Below are 26,311 nucleotides of genomic sequence, written 5' to 3' on the forward strand. Positions count from 1 at the left end.
CTCTATCACACTCCCAACCACACCACCTCTCTTGCTACAGTGCACATGGCCCACACGAGATTTTAAAATTAAAATCTCGTGTGGGCCCCGTGTACTGTAGCAAGAGAGGTGGTGTGGTTGGGAGTGTGGTAGAGGGTGTGCCCCTATCATTATTTTATTTTAAATCAACCAAAGGAATAAAAAACTTGTTGGACTCAACTCTTAGTCCATTTACAGAAATCTACTCTTTCTAATAATATATTAACACTAATTAGTTAATGTATCTAGTTATTGCCATGAATACTTAAAAAAAGTTCTGTGTTTAGACCAATATAAATTGCGAAGTCTAATGATCTAGATATCTTTTTGATACACGGCTTATGCCTATACTATAAATCACATTCATTGGGTACTTTCCCAATTACCTTTTTTGAAACTTTTCCCTAGTCATTATTTTTTTTTTATCAAATTTGAGAAAAGAGCATGTTTATGAAAAAAAATAGACTTGGTTTTTTTTGGCTTTCTAAAATGGACTTAGTTGGACTATTGTATTGTATCACATTTTATTTTATTAAAATAAAAATAAAAACAAAAACAAAAATACTTTAGTTCCCAAATGTCTGCACGTGGCAATTGGGATACTTTCCAACGTCGCCTTACAGCTGTCAACCAACGGTCCTCGTTCAATCTCCTCGGTCCTGATAACTTAAAAACTTTCCCTTCTTTATAATAAAAAAAAAATTAAAGATTAAAAATTAAAATCCTTGCTTTCTTGCTCCTGAAACCGAGAATCTATTCTTTTCTCCTCCTTAACCCACAACGGTTGGTTAACTGGCCCATAACCCCCTTTCTGATGGCCAAAACTGGTTAGAAATTGATAAATTTCTCTCCAATTCTGTACTCCTTTTTATGAACTTTGAGTTGGAAAAGATTCAATTGTGGTTTATTTTGTGGGTTGTCACTGTTTGATTGCTTGCGGGGGAGTTTGAGTTGGAAAAGATTCCATCTTCTTGATGGTTTCTTCGTGGGTTGCGGTTGGATTTGTTGAGGTTTTCGGAGTTTAGAATGAGCATGAAGTTTGATTAGCGTGTTTCTTGAAGTGGGTCTTGAGATTTTTGAGTTGGGTTTGGTTCCTTTTTCGGATATTTGAGTAATGGAGCCTCCAAAGGGGTTCTTGGCAACTCTTTGGAGTTTCCTCAGGTTCTTGCCTTATTTTGTGGGCTTGCTGATTTTGGGCATCGTTAAAGGTAAAGTTTCTATTACTCGTCCAATTTTTTTTATCTTGATTTGATTACTTCGTTTTTTCTTGTGTGCGTGTGAAATTAGAACATAGGACATGACCATAAACATAGATTCACATGAGGAGTTCCAAAATTTGGGCTCTTTGCTAGTTGAAGTAATTCTGAAGGTTGAAACTCAAAGGATCAATTGTGGGTTTTAGATGGTGCTATTTTGTCAACTGGATGTTGATTACCATCCTATTAAAATGACCAGCATCATATATATCTCTCTACCGGAGTTCAAAACCAAAAGAGCTTGGGAAAACTTTAACGGCAAGTTGTCAACTTTTTCCATGCAAATATTCCATTAAATGGCATGTTTTATGTTTCTGAACAGCAGTGGGAAGAACATGAAACTTTAGAACGATTACTCAATTTTAGGAAGAAAAGCTGAAGGTGCAGGACTCAATGATCCATGAATTGCTTTAAAATCTTCAGAGATTGCATGTCACAGTATCACTAGTAGCTGCTCTAACAGCCAAGTGTTGATGAATGGCGCCGAAGAGGAATTAGTTAGTTGTTGTGGAGTCTCAGACGCGGAATAACTTAAAGAGGAAGCATATTTACAACTAATTCTTGTTAAATAATCTCAGATGTGTCAGTTGTTTTATTTTGTTCTCAGTAATTTCAAACACCCAAGCAAGTTATGGACAAGCATGCTATGTCTTTATCTCTGGGTAGGGGCTTAGGGTTGGTATTAGAGTCAATTTAGTGGAGGACATGAGTGCGAATTCCACGTGCTTTGTAAAAATGGTTGCAATAAATAGTTCAGACTTATTTCCTTTTGTATTGGTGGGTTTCCGATAGATCCAAAAATAAATCATCCTTTGGAAATGCTTATGTGATCAAAGACACTTTGCTACACTTCTCTGATCACAGGCATTTCACTATACTTTCTGATCATACATTCATAGGGTGATCCAGTTTCAATTTCAGGCTACCTTTACACTGTTCTCCTTGATAACATCTCATATGAGATTAATAACCTCAAATGGTTCACATGACACTGTCTGTGGTTTTATATATCCTTTTTGGCACACTATTTCATATGATATACATGCAGTTTATGAGTAACTGCACTAGTTTTACAGAAAAATAAAGGGACGCTTCCAATAAAACCCCCTGAATTATTGACTAACTCACACATCATCCCCATATTTCGGAAATGATCACTATACTTCATGCAGTTCACTGAAGGATATATACCATTAAGTTCACGAAGTTTAGTAGCTTTAAGAAATTTAAATGGTTGTACTATCCTACTATTCCATTTTGTTTTGTTAAGGGATATCTCCTCCAATAAGTGAATCATTATCATAATCCTTAACCATTTCCATCAAAGTTCTTCTTGGCCTATCTACAGTCATTTCTTCCTTGATTACTATCTTGTCACCCCCTCTTAATTGGTGTTGCACATGACCGAACCATCTCTCAGACGATTCACTCTCATTTTATCCTCAATTGGAGCAGCTTCTTATATTATGCTCTCTCTTAGTTTATATTCAGGTGTCCGTTATAACTTTCTAATATCTGTTGCACTCATTTTTGTAAATGTTTCTTAATTGCCTGGCATTCTGATCTTTAAAGTATTGTGGGTCTTATAGTTATAGCTGTCCTGTAGATTTTCCCTTCAATTTCAGTGGTTTGCTTCAACTGATAAGGCTTTAAAAGCACTCTTCCACTTAACCATCCCAATTTGATTCAATGAACCACATCATCCTCAATCTTACCAGTGTAAGATAACGTCTCTTCTATTTCAGTATGCATATCCATCCTTATTGGGTACAAGATCATCTTATCACTAGATTATTAGAGATAATATGACATGTGCATGCTGAAGTATAATAGAGAATTTATTAAATAGAAGTTATAAAATTCCTCTCTAAACATAACCAAACTATCTTGTTTTGGAACACTTTTCAGACTTCCATCACTAGTTGGCAGTTGTCTTCATTTGAATCGTTATATGATTGAATTGCAGTAAAATACTTATTATAATATAAATATATTTTGATAGTCATATATGGAGACTCTCACCACGCTTTCCTACTTTTCCAGGTGCATTACTTTGCCCAGTTGTGTGCCTCATCATGACAATTGGAAATTCTGCCATCATCCTTGGGCTCTGGCCTGCCCACTCAGTCTGGACATATTACTGTGTAGTAAGGTAACCGGGTGTTCCAAATGATATATTGCTTAATGCTGACATAATTCTTTAATCCTTTATCATTTAATAACTTGTTTTCTCATGATTTCTTTGTTGAAAGCAGAACCAAACAGCTAGGACCTATTCTGAAGCTTGTCACTTGTATTGTCATATCTGTTCTTTTAGTTCTGTGGCCTCTTGTTAGCATTATCGGAAGCATAGTAGGAGGTGCTGGGTATGGCTTCTTTGCACCAGTGTTAGCTACCTTTGAGGCTGTTGGAGAGGGAAAGACCAATGAATTTATCCATTGTTTTGTGGTAATTTTCTTTTCATGGTCAATTTTATTAACGAGTCTGCAAGTTCTTCAGATTTACGGTGTAATTAAAATATAATTTCACTACGCAGTTTTTTTATATTGGTAGGATGGAACATGGAGTACAATCAAAGGAAGTTTCACAGTGGTCAGGGACCTGAAAGATGTATGCTTCTACTCCTATTTCTCAGTTATGGACGACCTCCGCCTTCAAGTCCCTCCAAATGGAAAAGCCTACGAGATCAGGTCTGCCATTTAGCATTTTGCATTAATAACTGGATTCTCTACTTTTAATTGTTCATTTTTGACATCCTATCACATAAAGACACGGAATGCTATGAAGTAATTCAGATATGACTGATTTAAGATCAACAATTGTGCTTTTTCTCATACACAGAGAAAAATAACCGAGCTTTCAGTCTGTAGAATGGATCCATCTAATGAGCAGAATTTAGTGTTGAGCTCTAAATTATGCCAGCCTTGGCATGGACTTCAATGTCATATGAAGCATGTGCTAAGTGTACAAAATTTGAGCCCTTAACCCTCACCACAATTTTGGAGTTTTTTTACAGTGGAAGGACATTAATATGGATTGCTCTAATACCATACTAAAGTCCCTTCCACTACATTATAACTCCGAAGCTGTGGTGAGGGTTGAGGGATATAACTTTATATTCTGACACGTGGTGAGGATCCTCAACTAGTGTTGCGATTGTTGGTGGGACCCTATTTAGACCCATGAAGAAATCTGAAAACCCTATTTGTCCCTTCTGCATCTTTCCTATTTCTGCAATACCTGCCAAAATGAATCAATTATTTCCCTATTTTTCTTGCACTATGGCTTTTGTTAATGTAATTAATGTCTAATAGGGTGTTACTTTATTACTTCCCAGATTGCTTCTAGTTATTGGTGCATTTTTGCTTGGAGTATTCGGTATCATAGTCGACATGCCAATAATCACTCTACTAGCTCTTTACAAGAGCCCATACATGCTTCTGAAGGGCTGGAATCGCTTGTTTCATGATCTTATAGGCCGAGAGGGTCCATTCTTGGAGACTGCATGCGTGCCTTTCGCTGGTCTTGCCATTCTTCTTTGGCCCTTAGCAGTAGTTGGATCAGTAGTGGCCTCTTTTCTATCAAGTTTATTTTTGGGTGGATATGCATCTATTGTCACTTACCAGGTTTTCCTTGTATTCTTTTAGTCTCAGTCTCTTCACTCTTACACTTCATCAGCTTATGTACTCTTTGATTGTCTTAGGAGTCATCAATCAGGATGGGGTTTTCCTATGTAGTCTCTTCCTTGGCTATTTATGATGAGTACAGCAATGATGTTCTTGATATGCCTGAAGGTTCTTGCTTCCCGAGGTTGTACATAAGATGATCTTTATTTTACTTGTTAATCCTTCCTTTTTAATTTTGGTTACTTAAATATTAGTCCCTCAGATCTGCACTAGTTCCACATTAGTATCTCAAATCTTTGAAATTGCTCATACTTCACTCAAATCCCAAGGATTCTGGCAATTAGGTCCCTCGATGACCAAAATACCCCTTAGCTAATGGGTTCTGTACAAGGGGTTGTTTGAGGGTAAAATATAACCTGAGGGGTGTTTTGATCATTGGGGGACCAAGTTGAAGATCCCTTAGGATTTGAGGGACTTGTGAGATTTTTCAAAGATTTGAGGTGCTAATATGGAATTATTGAAACTTTGAGAGACTCATATTTTAATAACACTTCTAAATTTTTTTGGTTTAATTATGGTATGTTGTGGTTATTTAGGCGACCTTATAGGAAGCAGGAGATGCTTGGTGCTGCTTCATTCTCAAGGCCTTCTTCTTTTCGGCAGAATCAGGAACTGAAAAACAATCCTCCTTCACGCACTGGGTCAGTCAAGAGTGCGATATCTGAACTGAAATCGTTTAAGGTAATATGCCTCATCATATTTAGTAGCAAAATGTTGTGTATGTTGCAGTTAGAAGTTCGTAAATTTAAATAAATTGGTTAGAGAGGAAAATATTCTCACATGCCCAATAAAAAAAATACTAAATTATAGAAAGAAAAGAACAAAAGAAAACACAAATTATGTTCATACAAAAGCATAAATTGAACCGTTTGGGTTGGCTGCACGATAAATTTTATCCATTAGTTGTACTCTACCTTCCTGTGCAGGAAATTGAGAGAATGGATATGGCCAGCCATGTTTTTGATGGGCCATTAAGAATCAACATATTCAGAATTAGTGCCTGTGTGCTAAAATGAAAATATGGAGATAAATGAGCATCAAATTTACTCGAAAGATAAAATTAAAAATTAGTGCATCTAAATCATGAGAAGTTAAAGGTCGCCTAAGTTAGGAAAATATGTCCTAATTAGTTGACATGGTTTAGGCAAGTTGAAAACAGAACCATATGCTGCGAGGAATCTGGTCGACTTTAGATTCCGAACAAAGACTTTAGCTTTTATGGTTTCGTGGGATAACCTTATCCTTATGACCTAATATATTCAAAATAAACAATAATCACACAAAACACAAGAATATTTAATTGATTCGACAATATGCCTACATCCACAGGAGTAGGAGCGAGGATACTTTATTAACTTGAAGAAGAATAAACAATCACTGTCCTCTCATTGATCTCTCACAAGAGTAGTTCATCCGACTTATTGTAAATTGTCATAAGAATATAACTTTCCTCTTGTAAATAGTCACAAGAGTAGTCTCCTTCTTGTCTTCTTCTTCTTCTTTCTTCATGATCTTGATAGCTTGGCCTTTGATCTTCCTCAAGTCACCTCTCTCTAACCCTAGATCTGAGATAATACCCATTTATATAGGGTAGAAGTCTTGGGCCCCAAGAAACCAAAGAAACCGGATAGAAACCCGGCTAGCAACAGGATTTCCCATGTGACAGTGTGCACCTAGCCTACTGCATGCTGTCCGAGTTCTGCACAAAGACAGTGTGCGGTGGCCGCACACTGTCCAGGCCCTGGACCATGACAGTGTGCGATCACCGCACACTGCTGCTGCAGCTTGCACTGCTGCAGCTTGCGCTACTGCTGTTTGCTGCTGCCCGCAAGTTGCTTTCTGCCACTGCTGTTATTGCTTCTTGTTGTGAAACTACTGCTCAAATCTAGAGCAAATCATAATAATCTCCACCTGACTCAAGTTTGTATATTTCTCCCATTTTTCCACCTTCACGGCTCCACCTTATGCTGGGTACCACCTTAAAAAACATGTCTGAATGCCTTCACGACTCCACCTGATGTCGCGTATGAGCAACTAAATGCCTTTGCATCTCCACGTGATGTCGAGTACCTTCCTCAAATCCATGAGTACTGAACATTCGTCATGACCTCCACCTGAAGCCGAGAGTCTTCCTCAAATCCATGAGTACATGCATAACATCCACATGAAGCTGTGTACTGTTGCGGTCTTCACCCGGGAACGCATGCCGCCCTCATCGAGTGAGTGCCTGGATACCTTTCATGATTTTCGCCTAATGTCGAGTGCTGTTCCGGTTTACATCGCGTTATGTTCTCATGAATGCGTATCTGAATGATCCTTTCATGACCTCTGCACAAAGTCGTGTACCTACCTCAATCGCGAGTGTCTGCTCTTGTAATTATTGCAAATTGCCTATCTGTCATCAAATCTTCTGAAGGTTGATTCCATCTGTAATAATCAGAATGAGGAGGGATATTTTCTGACCAATCTAAAAACAATCTGAGAAACCAGACCAATCATTGCCTTCTGAGCATATGAATTAAACCCGAGAATCTACTCCTCAGTCAAAGAGCTTTGCTTCCAAATCCCTGATTTTCGGGCAATCAATCTAGACTGTTTAATCTGAGATTTAGGAGATCGATATATCCAAAATCACCTTCCACATGAGCTGAGCCCCTTGAAACTCACTTGTCGCATGTGAACCCCTCACGTAACTTCGTGTAGCACTTCACTGTTGCTGCCAGTTTGGCCCCCTTACTGCGTCGCTGTTCTCTCCAACCTAGAGCTGCCGGATTATCTCATTTGGCATCTGTCATGCCTCAGCGCATCGTGATCATCACTGATTGTGACCTGATGAATGCCGTCTTCACCATCTCCGGCTAGGCTTCCTTCGCTGCCAAATATACCTTACACGCTTCCCACACGCTGTTGACTGCGACCTTCGTCAACGACCAACCCTATTGTTGTATCCTTGCAACAGGTGTGCAATGAGATCCATCACTATTATTGTCTGCTTATGTGGATCGTGTACGCCTCTGCCTCTGCTTGCCAACCAGTCCTCCGCCGCATCTACCAGCGTTCTGTGCTTTCCCGCGCACTTCAACACTTTTTCCTATGAGCCCCTTTTGTAGATCTCTACATCGTTCACTATATATGTTTGTTAGCACTGTTCGCTACTTCTGCCGTATCTCTTGCATGATCACCTATGCAAAACTCAATGGACCGTGAACCTCGTTGTCGTTGTCTTCTTTGCCATTGCTTAAAACCCTAACTTTTCCCTCGAACAAATCGGCCTTGATCTACCCAAGAGAAATCCAGATCAGAAGAACCATCAGCTCTGATACCACTTGTAAGGAGTCTGTTCGACTTTAGATCCCGAACAAAGACATTAGCTTTTAGGGTTTTGCAAAATAACCTTGCCTTTATGGCGAAATATTCAAAACAAACAATAATCACACAAAACACAAGAAGATTTTAATGATTTTGCAATATGCCTACATCCACGGGAGGGGAAGGATACTTTATTAACTTGAAGAAGAGGATACAAGCACTTTCGTCTCATTGCTCTCACAAGAGTAGTTCGCCCGGCTTCTTGTAAATCCTCACAAGAATATAACTTTTCCCTTGTAAATTCTTATGAGAGTTATCTCCTTCTCGTCTTCTTCATGACGCCTTGTCCTTTGATCTCTTCCTTATGGCCTCTTTTCCTCAAGTCACATCTCTAACCCTAAATCTGAGATAACACTCATTTACATAGGGTAGAAGTCTTGGGCCCCAAGAAACCAAAGAAACCGGACAGAACAGTTAGCAGCAGGATTCCCGGTGGGACAGTGTGCCCTACCGCACTGTCCAAGTTCTGCACAGGGACAGTGTGCGGTGGCCGCACGCTGTCAGGCCCTGGACCCCTGCCGCTGCCGCTTGCGCTGCTATTGTTTGATGCTATCCGCTAATTGCTTTCTATCACTGCTGTTGTTGCTTCTTGTTGTGATGCTACCGCTCAAATGTTGAGCCAATCACAACATATGTTCCACTTAGGAGAGATAGCATCTTGGTTAATTAACCAACAAGAGCTAGCAATAGAAAAAATGAACAATGGAAGTATCAGAGTATAGGACAGAAGTTAATTCATCAGAGGAGACAACCCTTAAGAGATCTAACCGGATAAAAAGGATTCATGTAGCTGATTTGTAATTGGAGAGGCGAAATTTCTGGTTTTCTATATTTCTAGATGATAAGAAAGATTTTTAGAGTGGGACACCCTTTATACTTTACTGGTTTTCTATATTTCTTACTCAGTTTCTATTATAGGGGTGACTGAACACATTTGGACGTCTCTTTCATCCATTTAAATGGAGATAATTCCTTCGTCCTACTAGATTAGACTCCTAATAGAATTGCAATTTTAAAGATACGATTTGCTACATTAGTCATCATAATAGATAAGGAGGATAATTGTTATTATTTTTACTTCCTTAAATAAGTTTTTTTTGTGTGTGTATATATACCACTTAAGTCAGGCGTATTTGTAAAACTACCCACCAAATTTTAGTATTTGCAAAACTAATCTCAGTATTTGTAAAACTACCCCAACTTAACAAATATCACCTTTGATAGGCTAATTTGTAACTGCATCGTAAAAATATCAACAAACTTAGTAAAAGTTTTACTCACCATATCCAACAAAGTTGATGACTTGTTGATTTTGGGTTTTTTTTTCTCTCCAAAGTCGACGATTCGGGGTTAGGTTTGCAAATATGCATGGTTTAAGGGGTATATATACAAATAACCCTATATAATATTGTGATATCATGTAGGCCTGTTCTTTCAAAGAACTAGCTACAATTTTATTACCTTCTTAAGCTTCATATAAAATTTTATGTTACTGGCTAACTGATTCTTTATTTATGTTAGTTACTTGAACAACTATTCACTGAATGCAAGCGCTATGGTGAGGCTCTTGTTTCTGAAGGGGTTATAACCCGCAAAGACATTGAAGATTGCAAGTCTGGCAAGAGTGGCCGTACTGTAATAAGTATTGGATTGCCAGCTTATGCTATCCTTCAGGCTCTTTTCCGTTCTGCAAAGGCCAACTCTGATGGCATACTGTTAAGTAAGTTCTAACAAAAGCTTCTACATTTCTAAAATGGCAAAGGTACTTGCTAGTCATATCATGTTATGATATTTTCAGGCGACAACACGGAGATAACAACTAGCAACCGACCAAAGGACAAATTTTTTGATTATTTCTTTGATCCGTTATTGATAATGAAGGAGCAGATTAGGATTGAGAATTTTACAGATGAGGAAGAGGAGTATCTGTCAAAATTAGTCTTGTTGATCAGTGATCCTGAGAGATTGAAGTCTCTTCAGGCTGAATCACCACAAGCGAGTGAGAGAAGACAAGCAGAGATCAATGCAGTAGCTCGGAGGTGTGTATTCTTCCCTCAAATGCATCAATTAGGAGAAGTTATGAGGGTATAATTATTAGAGCTAGGAGGACTAGAAGTAGGCCTACGTGAAATTGGTGGGAAGAAACTAAGGAGCATATGGTAGTGTTTTTAATTAATGAATGAGATAACCGAGCGTTCATTAAAAGTGGGTTCAATTTTTGTCCCTATTTGGTAACTTGGAAAAATGGTTGGAGAGTAGCTAGAAAGTGTTGATCGCCAAAATCAACTATTTTTATTAACCTTTTTCACTCTCCATTTTCTTCAGAAAGTTAAATGGAAATCTAATTAGGAGAAAAGAGAGATTAATTTTGTATTCACTCTTCTTACTATTTCACTCGTAAATATTCACTTTCTACGTCCACTTTTTGGGGCAGACATAAAAAGCGACGGCCACAGCAACTGTCTGCTCTACTTTCCCTCTCTCACTTTCATCATCCAAATAAGATCTTCCAATAAAAAGTATTGATTTCGAGAAAGTCCATTCGCTTTTCTTATTAATTTTCATTTACTTTCCAATTGATAGAATAGAACCGAATGGAAGAATATGATTCATATAGTTGACCTCAAAACTTTTGAGATAGAGGGGTTTTTTTTCGCGTGTTGCTGTCCGTTCTAAAAAAACCATTAATTTCATATGTTTCCATACTTGAAGTCTTTAAATTTTCCTCCCTATGACACAGGTTGCAGGGAATTACAAAGTCTATATCAAGATACCCGACAATGAAACGCAGATTTGACGAGCTTGTTAAATCATTTTCTCAAGAGCTTGAAAGAAAATTTGGTGGGAGTCAGTCTACAAATGGTTCTCAATCTACTAACAGGAGAATGAGAAGCGGCCTTGGCCGAATGTTTAGTCAAAAATCGTTTTCGAATAACAGAGAAAATACTCAAGAGATTGATGAGGAGGCTGCAAGATTTACAGACAGTGGTTCTATAGTTATAGAGCATGTTCAGTGAGAAATCCTTTTCCCTTTTTGTATTCTTTTCTGAAGAATGTAATTATCTTTAAAATGTTGTATATTAACACCATCTGTTTGATATTAAAGTTGTTGCTGTGCTGGGGAGTGAGTGATTTCACTTTGAAATAGGCTTTACATGCCTTTTACTGGATGTTGTGATGATTTTAGGTAGCATATATATGTTTAGCATCTAAAAATTTATGAAGCTGAAGGTAAAGTTTATGCGCGGTTATAGGATTAGCTGTATCCTATGTGCACCGATTATTAAATGATTGAGAAAAATAAAAAAAAAAGATTGCACTTAAAATGAGAATGTTTGAATGAATAAGTGTAGATAAATCCAAAATAAAATAAATGACAAGACAAGAAGAATATCAGTTAGCTGAGTGTCGAAGGAGATAAAGGAGAGGTAATGTATAGATATCATAGAATTTATCCAAATTCTGTTTGTGCAACATGTAGACGATGAGGAGAGCAAGAAAATTCTTCACTCAATGTGATAAAAATCTAGTAATAGATATATTCAAATAAATTTGACGGAATTTTGTGCTTATATCTATTTCTCATGTAACTTATCGCATGCTTCATGACATTATTGTTAGTGAGCGATTATACCGGCTTCAAGATGAACATGAGAAGGAATAGAACATTGGGTAAATTACAGTAAACCCCACAAACTTTTAGCAGTTTGCACTAAACCCCTATGAACTTTCAAAATCACACTGAACCCCGTTAACTTTTCTGTTTTGCAAAAAAAACTCCCAATAAGTTTATGCATTTTGCAGATAAACCCCATAAATTATAGACAGAAAACGACATGAAAAGGCTTTTTGAAAGTTATTTGGGGGGTTTAGTCTACTTTACCCAAAAGGTATTACAGCGAAAGTTATTGGGGGGTCAGTGCAATTCTGAAAGTTCATAGGGGTTCACCGCAAAACACTAAAAGTTCATGGGTTTTAGTGTAATTTACCCTTTTTAATTATCACTGGTTATTTTCTTGGAAAATGGAATATAAATCAGCAAATAGAAAAAATCAAAACAAAGAAAATGCAAAAATATTGAGTTTATAATATGAAATTGGATTCTTCACCTTTTTTTGAATTACAAATCTACATCTTGAATAACAAATGTCGGTTTCCCCCTAGAAATTAACTTTAAAATATGGTGGAAACCACTTTTCACTGTAAATGTATAAGTAAACCATCTTTGAATGTTCTTTTTTTTTAATTAACCACATGGATTCACTTTTAAGTCAAGTTACTGTTTTGCTTTAATATTTTTAGTTGTCAAATACTAAGTATATTAGAGAGATAATCCTTAATTGAGGTTAGTTGGGGTCAATTGCTAAAAAAAACTTAACTGAAATTTTGGCCCGGGTTTATAAGTTAACCATCTTTGAATGTTCTTTTTTTTCCAATTAACCACATGGATTCACTTTTAAGTCAAGTTACTGTTTTGCTTTAATATTTTTAGTTGTCAAATACTAAGTATATTAGAGAGATAATCCTTAATTGAGGTTAGTTGGGGTCAATTGCTAAAAAAAACTTAACTGAAATTTTGGCCCGGGTTTATAAGTTAACCATCTTTGAATGTTCTTTTTTTTCCAATTAACCACATGGATTCACTTTTAAGTCAAGTTACTGTTTTGCTTTAATATTTTTAGTTGTCAAATACTAAGTATATTAGAGAGATAATCCTTAATTGAGGTTAGTTGGGGTCAATTGCTAAAAAAAACTTAACTGAAATTTTGGCCCGGGTTTATAAGTTAACCATCTTTGAATGTTCTTTTTTTGTTCAAGATGTAAACTCATAATCATTTTTTCACTTTCTTTGTTTTGATATTTCTATTTGCTGATCTACATTCCATTTTCGAAGAAAATGACGGGTGATAATTTACAGACAAGCAGAGAGAGACTGACTGACTAGGTGGACTGAATATGCCTACACCAAAACAAAACTACTGGAGCAATTGTCATCGCTATAGTCTGCTAATATAAGTACGAAACCTCAGAACAAATATTTGAATTGAATTTTTCTAGCTCCCCAAGTTTTCAAACAAAATTGCGAAACCTCAGCCCAAAACCTGAACTGAATATATCTAGCTCTCCAAGTTGACAAACATAACTGCAGAACCTCAGCACGAGTACTTGAACTGAATAGTTCTAGCTCATCGAAGGTTGTTCAAAAAAATGAAAGGGGGGATGCATTTAGAGGGAATCGGGTTGAGTTTCAGGAACAACATCCAACTGTTGGCTTTCAGATTCATCGAGTTCAGATTGTGAAGCAGTGATCCTTTTCGCCTTTTTATAGCTCCTTGTGCTCTTCAGAATTGTGCTGATGGGCTTTCCTTTCCTCTTCACATTTGGTTTTCTGATAATGTTAAACAAATAGTGAGAGAATATAGGATCACAAATACCTACGGACTGCTGCTTACCCTGTCAGATGTAAGTGCAGGAAATTGATCGATCCTATCTAAATTTACAGTACAATGCATAATAACCTTTCAGTATCAAATAATTAACTATATTAGTAAAGTTTAATTATTGCCTTTCACTATGATTACGTATTACGTTATATCTCAGGATACACCAATTCATGGAAGCAAAAATCAAGGCTACAGTACAGGAAGGTAAACTGATACAACATGATTCAGTAAATTAATTAAAATGTTAAATTGTTTACACTTCAGTATTCATTTATCTTCATGCTAATGAAAGAGAGAAGAAAAGGAAGAGAACCAGGAAGCCAAAAGAAGAGAAAATGCTACCATCAGAGGAATTCAAATGCAGTAATATGCGACAGAATTCGGGGAAATTGATGGACTGCATTACTACTTATTGTGGAGTCTTTTATGAACAAGTAATATTTGACTGTGCCTTTTTATGAGAGGTATAATGGAAGAAACAACCTTGAATGTTAAATTTTGTAAACAAGTGCTTCTAAACTAATTCCTCTGTGTATGGTTTATTACATATATGCATTGAATTCCAATCATGTTACTGTTCATTTTGTTTTATTACCGATATTAATGTTTGACAGATATTCACCAGGTGCTGAAAACAAGTTGGTGGAGAATGATTGATTGACAGCCTGCACATTGCACGGGTCTAAAACACTAGTTATACTTAAAATGATCTACACTCGCAGATTCGATGATAGTCATCGACCTAAAGACAAGGATGAAGCCCAAAAGATAAATCACATCTATAAGTAAACATTATAGTAAAAACTAGCTGAAGCCTAGAGAAAATAATCATGAAATACAAAATCCAAAAGAATTGACTTACGATTAATCAACCTTAAATAAAATAAAAAATATTAGCTCTTTTATTATGTTCATTTCTACCTTCAGAGAGACGTGTAGAGGGGTAAGACAATGAAAAAGACCTAGTTGGTTTCTTGGTTCTGCTTGATGTCAACACATGTTGATTGGACAAGGCTCCTTTTTTTCTGGATTGAAGTAAATGAAAATTCAACATGATGTTTGACAATGTCAAGCAATGAGTCCAATTATGATGGTTACTGTCACTCTATCATAATAACACGCGATAACATCAGTTTGACCTGTTGTCCTATTGCAACAAAAAAAATTTTGTTAAGATTTTCCTGTATAATCATTGAGTTCAGTTCATTAACCCCCTGAAGGAGATAGTACATGGGCCAAGTTATAAATTTGTCTGCTAGTTAACAAAGTATAGCTTAATGGCAACTACTAGTTATTACGTTAAGCTATTCAAGATAGAGACCAGATTTCGCACTTATGAATCATCTTCAGGATATTGTTCTAGATGTCCAGAAACCTTTGATTTGCATCCTCCGTTGTACTAACTACTAAGATAACTAAGCAACAATTAGCAACAGCCAAAGAACACAGTTCATGGTTTCCTGCTCAAATTTTCCTTTACTAAGAATTTAACTTCAATTTATCAAAAGTATCATGTGCCATCATAAAATAGTTTAGATAATGTGTCATCATCGACTAGTTCTGAAGATTGTTCTCTGTTTTAGGAGGGAACATAAATAGGTAGTGTTTCCTCAAGAAGGTATATGACCTTACAAGAAATCCCATAATGGATAAGTAATGTTTCAAAAAGCTGAATATCAAACAATTGACAATGATAATCCTTCAAGGCAGCGAGTTGGAGACAAACCCAAAAGAAACTGAGTTGCACTAATATTCACAGAGGACAAAATATTACGAGTTGCATTAATATTCATAAAGGACCATATTAATTAATGAACTAGCATTTGCGTTGGTGAGATACAAGGAGCATACAATGAATAATAAATGTATATGAGACGACTAATATGTATAAGATATAAAAGATCTTGCATATAAATAATGCATGAGTATATTAAGATGTGTGTGTGACCATCATCATCATAGATGTCATAGCCTGTTCCAGATTCCATATTACTTAATGATATTTGCTATGGGAAATTGCATGAAATACGAAGCATAGTCAAGGGTGCCTGCATCCTGATCCCGCTAAAAAAAGATATGTACAATATGCTATATAGTATATGATTTCTACTTACTGTGTCAGATTGCTTTTTGCAGCTTTGCTTCCCTTCTCCCCTTTATGATGGTCAGATTCAGCTTCTGTAAGAAGAGGAAAATTACAATATAAATGTTTAGGCTTAAAAATAGTATTCGCAAGATTCTTTAATTTAAAGGTTCGAATGGATATTATAGCATGCATGCCTACTTGAAATGATCACAAGTAATACGATATATAATTTCCTGGATTCCATCAAGAACTTCATCATGTATACAGATATATACACAAAAAACATGCAGAACATAAGACTACAGAATAAAATATCACTATACTAACTAAATTAAAACCTAACTTCTAAGTTTATTGGCAATATAAATAATTGAACCAACTAGGAAAAAAACAATATAAGATAAAATGTGATACACACATCTTAAACAATTTTTAAGTTTTCAAGAGATTGCAATGACACAGCAAAGCTCATTTCTTGGGAGCAAGCAATGTCATGTTCTAACTTCCTGTCCCATGTCGGGAAATTATAGGGTTTTAGTAGGGGTGAGCACGGGGCGGGTTGAACAGTGGGCCAACCTGGCCCAGCCCGTATTTTACCATAAACTCGGCCCGGTATTCACTTGGGCCATAGGTCGAGCTGGGTTAAGCCCTAAACCCGGGACTAGGCAGCTTGGCCCGACCTGGCGCGACATTTAACTTTATTTTTTTTTGCCTAGCTGGCTTTGCCCCTTTGGACTTGCAGCTTGTTGTCAGCAAAGCCGAAGGCCTTAGGCCTTTGGCTTTTGGCCAATTGGCAAGCAAAGAAGCGAGGTTGAAGTTCGTTGCTGCAAGCTCCCAAGGTCTCAAAGTCTGCGGGCCCCATGTCCACATAGGTGTTTTATATATTTTTTTTCATTCTTATATATATAATATATTTTTCATTTAGAAAATAGCTTAATATAGTAAAAAATAAATTAAATAATTTTATAATTATAAATACAAGTTTAACATAGTTAAAAAGGTCTAAAAATAGGGGAAATTTTGGGGAAAAAAGCCATGAGTTGACCCACGAGCCGTGGGCCAGTTCATGCCCAGCCCAAACCTAGGTGGGTCGTGGGCTGGGCTAGGTCCAGCCCCAAGCTTGGGGTCAGAAAGACAGATTCAGCCCACTCTGACCTGTCCAGGTCCGGCCGGACCAATCCACGAGCCTGAACAAGCCCTGCCCATGCCTAACCCTAGGTTTTAGTTGTAATCTTCACTGTCTTAAATTTTAGAATATTTGTTCCCTTACGCTACCTTAAGCAAGGAAATGGTTAATTATTGAATACAAATTTCTAGTTTCATTGATACTTGGTAGAAATATGCAGTTGAATATTGAAATCAAAGCTGTTGAGGGTTTTTTATTTGAGCATTTTCTCATGGCCTGTTGCTGCTTTCAGCAAAATAGTGAATTGTTAGGGGAGTTTTTATGATGTGAAATGTTAGAAATAGTCTAGTTAGAACTAAGAACCTTTTTTATTGAGGGAAACATAAACTATACTTGCTCAGCATGATGTTGCGGATTATGATATTATAAAGATGTTTAGGATATTGAATTGATATAGATTTGAAACAACATGAGTCTAATGTACAAGTCTCTATATCTAATGCAAACTCATAGATTCATTGGTCTCATGGATGATCTAAAAAGGCTCAGAACTCCTAATACTAAAGATAAAATTGGCTAACATTATAAATTATTCATTTTAATTTTACTGAATAATCACGATTATAATTGCCAATGCACTTTTCTATTCAGGTGAGCTTCTCATGGTGTGATCAAATGTTTACACAATAATCCATAAGCTTTTTGTACGGAAAACTACAAGAAGAGAAGTTTTTCTTTCTACACTTCATCAATTTTTCTCAACAAGCATTGCACTTGCCAAAATCCTAGTACACATATATCAAGGATGCAATGCTATTGCTAGTTCTAGTTCTCAACAATGCAAATCTTTATTTCATCTAAACTTAAAGCTGAATTTTCAATAGATCTAACAAAGAAGAGAATATATTGATTGATAGCTTTGAAGTTTAAGGTGAGACATAGTGAGTGCAAGCTAACAATTAAGTTGATCTACTGACCTGGCTATACAAACATGTAATTGACAAGAAGCCTTCTGGCAAGCAAATTCATGTTAGCCTGGAGAGGCCTCATAAATAAGGCATGATCATTGGACTAAATGTGTTTGCCTTAAAGAAGCAATATATGTAATTTAACTCAAGATGGTTGTCTAAAGAAACTACCTACTATCCTTTTGATAGACCTATCTAAATGGAATATAGGTCTAGTTCAATTTGTACCCCTTACCGAGCTGAAAAAAAATTAGAACATGTCCCACAAAGTTGAACCACTTCAAAACTCAATCTACCTATAAAAATTTTCAATAATCAAGATTAGTATTTTGGTTTATCTGTAACACAAGCTCCAATCTGCAGAAAGCCCCTACTTTCGGAATCACTAGTCTTAGCATATATATATGTTAAACACTAATTTTATTTGTTCTAAGGATTTAATTTTTCTTTTGTTTCAAACTTAGTTAGGATTGAGTTTATTGTTTAGTTGGGAATGAATCTATTACTTTGTTCGAATGTATGATTTGATGTTATCATTATTTAGGATTAAGATTTTGTTTTACTTCTATGAATAATGATCCACAAATATTTGGAATAAAGGCTTTGTTGTTCTTGTTGTTCTATAGATAATGATGCACTTTTTCATTTGAAGGAGAGAAGCATGTTTGTGAAAAACTATGTATGTAATTGCAACTAGTACTAGGCATGTGAGTTGCCAGCATGTTAAGTGCCTAGATGTTAAGCGCGCATTTCTATCTCTTTTTGTTCCTTAAATGAAGAGTGCAATTCTTTATATTTATTATTTTTTATCCAAATAATCAATCTCAACATATCGCTATGCTTCTATCCTTCATCATTTGGTATCAGAACTGAAGAGATCCATTGTTGCAGCTTCGACATTGACAATGCAACAATTCAAAGTCCAACGATCTTCAATTTTAAACTCGAGGTCGAGTTTCATCAACCACGGGAGATTTGATGTAGGACAAATCCAGAACTTAATCTTAGAAAAGATTTGATGAAGATTTTAGTTAGAATTTTTATTCGTTTTAAGGGATCTTAGTTAGGATTGAGTTTGTTCTTTAGTTAGGAATGAATCTATTATTTTGTTAGAATCTGTGATTTGATGTTATCCATTAGCTAGGATTAGGATTCTATTTTACTTTTATAAATAATGATTACTTTTTCATTTGAGAGGACAGAAGAATGTTTTTAACAGATAGAATATTTGTGAAGACAGTGAACGTGAATTGCAACTAGTATTATGCATGTGAGTTGACGGCATGTGAAGTGCCCGAATATGTATCCTGTGTTTGTATCTTTTTTATTCTTAAATGAAAAGTGCAATTTATATATTTATTATTTATTATTTTTTATCCAAATAAGTGATCTCAAACTAAGCTTCTGTTCCTCGTCATGATCCCACTTGTAGGAACAATAGGGAAAAAAGTTTTATAGGATTAATGATTCAAGGAAAAAAAATAGTTTTATAGGATTAACAATGCAACAACACTTTTAGGCTAAGGAAATCTAGATGTTGTGAAAGCAATAATCTGGAAAAAAAATGATATGGGTGTAGTTGGATGGATACCCGATGGAAAATTAGCAATGGAGTTTGCCAAACAGATAGATGACATTATTGCTTGAGAAAATAAAGTGAGAGAAATAGTTTAGTAAGGGGTCACTGCATGTAAGCTAATTTCTTAGCTGTATGTTTTTACCCATATGGTTAGTGAATAGTCATAACTTAAAAATTATATGACATATACAAGAATTAACTCATAAAATATGTCAAATTAATTCCGAAAAGATAAGATATATTTCTTCTGGTGATGGTCAAAAAATTTTCTGCATGCTTAAACATACCCGAAAAGATTCTCAATGATGATAAATAATTTCCCTGCATGCTTAAACATACCCAAAAAGATTCTCAACCAGACCCATGAAATATCACTCTGACATACAAATCACAGTCCTAATGCATTAACTATCTACTCCATTTGATTTAAGTAGAAAAATGTGCTCTCAGTGCTGTGAACAAGCCCAAAGGAAATTGGAGTTATGTACCTGAAGAATCCTTGTAAGATATTTGAGTATCTTCAATGCTACCATCTGACTCATCAGATGTTGATGAATTATCGGGAGTAGCTTTCTCAAGAGCCTGCCTGTTGCTTACTTCAAATTCCTCCTCAGAGCTTCCACTACTTGCATCATCAAAAATTTTGGCAGAAGCAGATAACAATGTCTTTTCCTCATTCAACTTGTCTGGAACCTTTTGATATCTGCTACTTGGGACCTTTCTAACTGCAACTCTATATCTTTTTTTAATAACTGGCGTGTCCTCTTTAGTACTGTCACTAGATGCAGCCAAATCATCCATGGTTTCTTCTGCAGGAACCCTACCAACAGCATGGAAGCTATTTTGTGTAACAGGCCCACCTCCAGGGCTATTTCTGATAGACGCATCAAAATTCTTGGACTTGTGATCATCCTTTGAACTCCTTGGAGACCCCACATCAGATTTGTGTACAAAGTCTGCAGTTTTCTGTTTGTGCTTTTTACTAAATAATAATTCTTCTGGAATCTGTATCAAATTAGGTTTACCAGAATCCTTCTCTTGAGGCTTCTTTCTGGAAATATGTTGTTTGTCTGAATCCAAGGGTCTCAGCCATTTAGCAGTAGGCTCTTGTGGAGATGGGTTTAATTTCTTTTTCCTTTTAGTCTTTTCCTTATTTATTTTCTTAGTTTCAGTCTCCACAGAAGGAAGCTCCTGTGTCATTTCAAGCTGCCTTGCTTCTGGGTCAAAAACTTTTAAGAAATCAATTTTCCCGCTATCAGATTTGGGCAGTTCCCTATTATCGTTTTCCTGGATAGACTCTGTAGATTCTTTACCAATAGCGTGTTCCACATTTTTCACGTCAGATGCTTCATGAGCCTTCTGCAACCCTGTTGTATTCTCTTCAGTGGTGTTTTGTGCTGAAAGATGCCTGGTTTCATTCTTGTCAGATGAATCATCAAACCCTGACAAACCTAAGTTAGAAAGATCGGCATGATTATTATTTTGTCCAGTTTCATCAGAATTTATTCTAGGATTAAACTCAATACCTGAACCTTTGCTGGTAATCCCCAACACTTTCTCCAAATTTTTACTTGTATGATCTCTTGTTAAAGTATGACCAGTGTCATCCTTAGATTCTTTATTTGGCAATTCATTATTTTCCGCCTTCTTCTTTCTGCGCTTTGACTCCTTGTCACTAGGTCTCAAAGGAACCTCTGAGTCAAGTATCGACATATTTGCATCAACTTTTGCATTTCCATAAATAGTTGTTTCTTCATGTCCTTTGGCTGGATGTTCAAGGTGTCTTCCTGATGTGTCTTTGTTATTATCTTCCAAAGATTCTTTTAGGTTCTCTTCAATGACTTTGTCCACCACGAAATTGACAGACTTTTCAGTTTTTTTCCGACTGCGCTTTGACTTCTTGTCATTAGTGTTGGAAGGAATTATAGCCTCAGCTGTTTTAAAATTTGCAACAGCTTCTCCCAGAACAGTTTCTTCCTTAGATTCATCTCCAGGATTTCTGACTGATTGTTCTTCCATTAATTTTTCTACCACTTGGTTTCTTGGAGAATTAAGAATTTCATGTGTGCTGGACTGCAGTTTGGGCTCTTGCTGATGCAATTCAAATTTTTCTGCTTTTTTCTGCTTGCGTTTTTTCTTTTTGTCACTAGGGCTGCAAGGTAATTTACTTTCAACTGGTACAGAATATCCAGAAGCTGCAGCATCTCCAGTAACATTTTCTGCCTTAAAGTTCTCGCCTGGATACTCTTCAGGAATGCTTAGCATTTTATTTTGATTCTCTTCTGCGACTTGGTCCTTAGAGGAATTAACAGTTTCAAGTACAGCAGACGAAGTGTTGGATAATTCAGTTTTCTCTCCTTTTTTCTTTCTGCTGCGCTTTGAGCTTTTGACATTAACCTCAGAGGGAATTCCAGATTCTTTAACATTTTTATTACTCAGCTGTATATCATTCATGACCACATCAGAGACTTTACCAAATTTATCATGGCTGTTCCTCAATACTTCATCAATCTTCTCTTTATTTACTGGTTTCTCTGAAGAGACGAGAGCATCACCATCTTTCTCAATTGGGTTTGCTGCAACTTCCAGATCTACTCCATCACGGTTAATAGGCTGGATAGATTCTTCATAGATAGCTGCAACATTCGACTCTTTGCCAAGGGCTTCAGCATTTTTCTGCAATGGAACTTCAGGATTAGTATTACTGAATTCTTGGGTCGGCAACTCTATGCTGGGTGATGGCAGTGTTTCTGTATGTTCCACATGATTCTCTTCAGCAGCTTGTTCTCCTAGAGCAGCATCTGTATTTCTAATTGAATTATCAACTGATTCATCTTGCTGAGGCTCATCATTTTCTGGTAACGATTTTTTCTTCTTTTGATTTTTCTGCTTGCCATCAATAGGATTTTGATGCAAAGAGGAGTCAGTAAGAAATCCTTCTGAAGAAGACTGATCTGTCTCTTTCTTGTAAACAGTATTTTTAAGGTTAAGCTCTGTAAGCTGATCCTTAACTGGTTCCTTAAACGACTCATCTTTTTTCCGTTTTTTCTTCTCCGCATAAGGATGTTCCGATTTACCATCCAAAAATTGATCACTTTGCAATGCACTGCTTCTTTTCCTAGATTTTTCTTTCTTACTAGCAATAACACGAACATTTTCATCAGGCCCAATACCACCATCTCCATGATTGTCCCTCTTCCTGTCTTCAGCAGCCACCTTCATGCTTTCTTTTTGATGGTTGGATCCAACCATCGCATCACCCACAGTCACTAGCTCCATTTCCCTTATGCCAGTATCTGGCCTTATATCAAGTTCTGAAAAAGGAATAACCAAATTAATATTATTTTGGCTATATTTCTGGACACTAATAATTGAAGCATGTACCAACTGAATCAAACCTACCACTGGAAAGAACATGCACTTCTTTAGCTGATGGCTCCTTCAAGAGATTATCTGGGGTTCTTTCTCTTTCATGATCATTCTCCATCGAAGTTTGAACAGGGCCCTTTTCAATTGACATCTCATTTGCCACCAAACTTTCATCCCTATCTTCGCCACCGACTGGCACTAGACTAGTGTTACGGTCTATTTGAAGTAAATTATTTACTTTTGGTTCTTGATGACTTTCATTCATGATAGTATTAGTAGCTTCTGTCTGGCAGTTCAGTATAGATGTAGTAGGTTCGAGATCAAGATGAAGAAACCCAGCCCTCGTGATTTCACTGAATGCCCTCATGACAAACATGGAATCTAGTAGATGATATAAGGATCCTCTACGCTTTACCTATAAGGAGATAGACATGATTAAAATAACATGGGAAATGCAATCATCAACTAGAAGCACATTAACGTAGAGAAGAAAAAAAGTGCACAAATGAGATATCTGTTTAGCACATAAAAACATTTACGGCCTAGTTGAATAAAATTATTTACACTCGACATGTAAAATTCCCATACCTTCACTGCCTTGACAGAAACTTCACCGATATCCGGAAAGCAAAGCACATGCTCGGTCCTTACTTTCTCTGTTCAACAGAATACGAACATAAATTTGAGCACAAAGATGAATGCAGTACATATCCTGTTCCCTAATAGAATTGAATCTTATACCACAAAAACTAGTTTATTTATACCAAGATAAAAGCACGACAGTCAATCCTTAACATTTCAAATCAGTACTAAACTTTCTAAAAAGCCCAATTTTGGTATCAGAATGAATGCTGCGCTCAACCCATTTGAAGAAAAATGCCACGAACCAATAATTTGAGGGATTGCATAACAAAATGAGAACAAAAGGGCATGTGGGTTTGCTTCGATAATCCACCCTTCAACTCTCAAAGATGAAGAGAACCCATTTGAGGGAATGCCAGAACCAGAGAAATTAAAGATAACCCACGTCAAAAATAAATGAAAAATTGCGCAAAAAAAAAAGCAATGGGTAGGATTTTTACGTTTGAGATTGGCGACGGTGTCCTCAGGGAAAACGTTGAACGCGAATCTGGTGTCGAGATTGGTGTCGACAAAGACGGGGAAGGGAGGAGAAGGATGAAGAAGTTCAGAGGAAGGAGACGAGCTCCGATTCGCCATTGGAGGTTTAGAGAGAGGGAGAGAGCCCAAGGGTTTTCCTTCTGGTAGCTGAAGGGTTTCTGCGTTCTTATAGTGGCTTTTTTTGCAGCAGGACCCTCCACATATCTAAATATTGTGTGCAGTAAATAAAGGGTTGCAAAATAGAAACTTTGGATTTTCCATATCAAAAAAGATTTGGGGTAAATTACAATAAACTCCCAAGAATTTTCAGTGTTTCACAATAAACCGTCAATAACTTCTGCTTTGGGTAAATTAAATTGAACCGCAAGAACTTTCAAAATGCCTTTTTTATGTTGGTTTTTGGTTCTAGTTATGGGGATTATCTGTAAAATATGGAAAATTATTCTGTGTTTTTATAATTCCAAAAGTTATTAGGGTGTTTAGTGTGATTTTGAAAGTTATTGAACGCTTACTACCAGACATTGAGAGTTATTTGAGGTTTAGGGGCTGTTTGTTTCACCCTTTTATAGAATAGGATTAGTATTTGGGCTCTGACAGTGGCATTTTCATAATTTTTGGATTCTTTGTGAATCCTATTCTGGAGTTTGGCTCAGCAAAAATTTTGGGATTACAATTTCTATAAAGTAGCTATAGTTGTCGTTTTTTTATAGAAACCTAAATCCGAGCTTTGGGTTCGGATTTGGGCGAGATTTCTGACAGTGAGCTATGTCGTCGATTCCGATTCCTCATCTTCACGATTTCGATCCCTAGATCTGGAATCGCTGTGCCACTCCCGCCTCAATCGCCCTCTTCTTTGCGCCTCTGCTCCCGCGCTTCGTCTTCTTTAACTTGGGTTCGGGCCTCTTTCTCGAAACCCTAGCTCTCTTTTCCACGAGCTTGTTGGTGGGTTTCTTGCCTTCGATTCTTGGTGATCCCTTCTGGTTGGGATCTTCTTCAACTTGGGTTCGGGCCTCTTTCTCGATCTTGTTCTGGTTGGAGTGTGGCTACGGTGTTTTCTTTGACGTCGGTGGGTTTTTTGCTTGAACGTCGGCATTTCCCCCCTCTGCAGTAAGGTATAAAAATTTCCCCCTCTTACTTTGGCTTATTTTTCCAGTGATTTGAGGAATTAAATTTAATTTTGAAGCATATGAGAAATAGAGGCTGATAGCAATTTCAATGATTTAAGCGATTAATTTCATAATATTACAGCAAAACAATTCATGCGGGTATCTGTGTAGTGGATTTTTTGTAAATGTGCAAGAATTAGGTTGTTAGGTAGATTAATTTCATGCGGGTATCTGTGTAGAGATTAATTTCATAATATGTTTCAAATCAGTCTTTTAATAACTTAAATTGCTGTTTTTTTTACTTTATTTCATTTTTTGTGTGCGTGTAAATTATTAGTAATCTAACCATATAGTTTGTTTGTTTTGGGTCTATCTTGCTTCTTGATAATTGTGTGAGATGGAATGCAACATTAGTTAAAATAATTTATTATTGCAATTAGATTTCTTGCTTTAAAAGAAATAAATATTTGTATCAATTATCTACTTAATTTTGACAAGAAATAAGTAGCCATCTTAAGCTGTAACTGTATGATAATTTTAAAACGGTTGTAGATGGATATGGAAGATGAGGAAGATTTGAAGAGGATGTGTGCTAATACAGCTGTCTGCGCCGTGGTCACTTTGGATATTGTTGTGTTTCGATTATATTACGTTCTGGATATTGTTGTGTTTATTGCAAACTATTAATGTTGCAATTTGTATTTTCATTCTGAAGAACATCTATGTCGTTGTGGGATTGATGAATTGGTATATTTGCAATCTTTGTTGCAGGTAAGGTCGTGGAATGATCATTGATTTCTTTGAATTTTCCGATTATATTTTGATATCAGGTAAGCTTTCTGCAGCTCATGCTGCTGCTGCTGTTTGGGTGAGCTCATGTTTTGAGCTTTCTGCAACTCATGCTGCTGCTGGTTGTGGTTTGTGCCTGTTTTGAGTTTTCTGCAGCATTTGCTGCTGCTGGTTGCTTTGTGCAGCATTTGCTGCTGCTGCTGGTTGCTTTGTGCAGCATTTGCTGCTGCTGGTTGCTGGTTTGTGCCTGTTTTGAGCTTTCTGCAGCAGTTGCTGCTGCTGGTTGCTTTGTGCAGCATTTGTTGTTGCTGCTGGTTTTCCTTGCACTTGATATGTGGCAATGATGATGATCAACGTTTACTGAGAATGCAACCTATTGTGCAGCATTTGCTGCTG

The 26,311-nt window shown here is 36.6% G+C and overlaps 2 protein-coding genes across 4 annotated transcripts; one reads left to right on the plus strand and one right to left on the minus strand.

The window, feature by feature from the left end:
* On the plus strand, positions 741 to 11,474 carry LOC109830480 (uncharacterized membrane protein At3g27390-like). Its single transcript, XM_020397747.1, has 10 exons — positions 741 to 1,226; positions 3,318 to 3,426; positions 3,530 to 3,722; positions 3,828 to 3,964; positions 4,612 to 4,900; positions 4,978 to 5,084; positions 5,497 to 5,641; positions 9,851 to 10,049; positions 10,128 to 10,368; positions 11,070 to 11,474. Exons 1-10 carry the CDS (start codon positions 1,133 to 1,135, stop codon positions 11,344 to 11,346), a joined length of 1,791 nt encoding a protein of 596 aa, XP_020253336.1. The 5' UTR covers positions 741 to 1,132; the 3' UTR covers positions 11,347 to 11,474.
* Positions 13,318 to 24,151, minus strand: LOC109830479 (enolase-phosphatase E1-like). 3 transcript variants are annotated; one of them, XM_020397746.1, is made up of 7 exons: positions 23,984 to 24,151; positions 23,490 to 23,557; positions 22,935 to 23,316; positions 21,059 to 22,846; positions 20,021 to 20,974; positions 15,888 to 15,951; positions 13,318 to 13,718 (listed from the first exon to the last, which is right to left on the minus strand). In XM_020397746.1, exons 1-7 carry the CDS (start codon positions 24,117 to 24,119, stop codon positions 13,556 to 13,558), a joined length of 3,555 nt encoding a protein of 1,184 aa, XP_020253335.1. In that variant the 5' UTR covers positions 24,120 to 24,151; the 3' UTR covers positions 13,318 to 13,555. The 3 variants fall into 3 exon arrangements, with proteins under 3 accessions (XP_020253335.1, XP_020253334.1, XP_020253333.1); XM_020397745.1 differs by having other exon boundaries at positions 20,021 to 20,983; XM_020397744.1 differs by having other exon boundaries at positions 20,021 to 22,846.

This window comes from Asparagus officinalis, chromosome 2, assembly GCF_001876935.1.
Source record: "Asparagus officinalis chromosome 2, Aspof.V1, whole genome shotgun sequence".
NCBI lineage: Eukaryota > Viridiplantae > Streptophyta > Magnoliopsida > Asparagales > Asparagaceae > Asparagus > Asparagus officinalis.

What these genes read in the sequence shown, in the direction of transcription:
- LOC109830479 (XM_020397744.1), bottom strand. Translation starts at nt 24,119, where the DNA reads ATGGCGAATCGGAGCTCGTCTCCTTCCTCTGAACTTCTTCATCCTTCT. An exon ending in CACCGTCGCCAATCTCAAAC is followed by an intron (nt 23,558 to 23,983) that starts GTAAAAATCCTA and finishes TCTGTTGAACAG; the next exon opens with AGAAAGTAAGGACCGAGCAT. An exon ending in TTTCTGTCAAGGCAGTGAAG is followed by an intron (nt 23,317 to 23,489) that starts GTATGGGAATTT and finishes ATCTCCTTATAG; the next exon opens with GTAAAGCGTAGAGGATCCTT.
- LOC109830480 (XM_020397747.1), top strand. Translation starts at nt 1,133, where the DNA reads ATGGAGCCTCCAAAGGGGTTCTTGGCAACTCTTTGGAGTTTCCTCAGG. An exon ending in GATTTTGGGCATCGTTAAAG is followed by an intron (nt 1,227 to 3,317) that starts GTAAAGTTTCTA and finishes CTACTTTTCCAG; the next exon opens with GTGCATTACTTTGCCCAGTT. An exon ending in CTCTGATGGCATACTGTTAA is followed by an intron (nt 10,050 to 10,127) that starts GTAAGTTCTAAC and finishes TGATATTTTCAG; the next exon opens with GCGACAACACGGAGATAACA.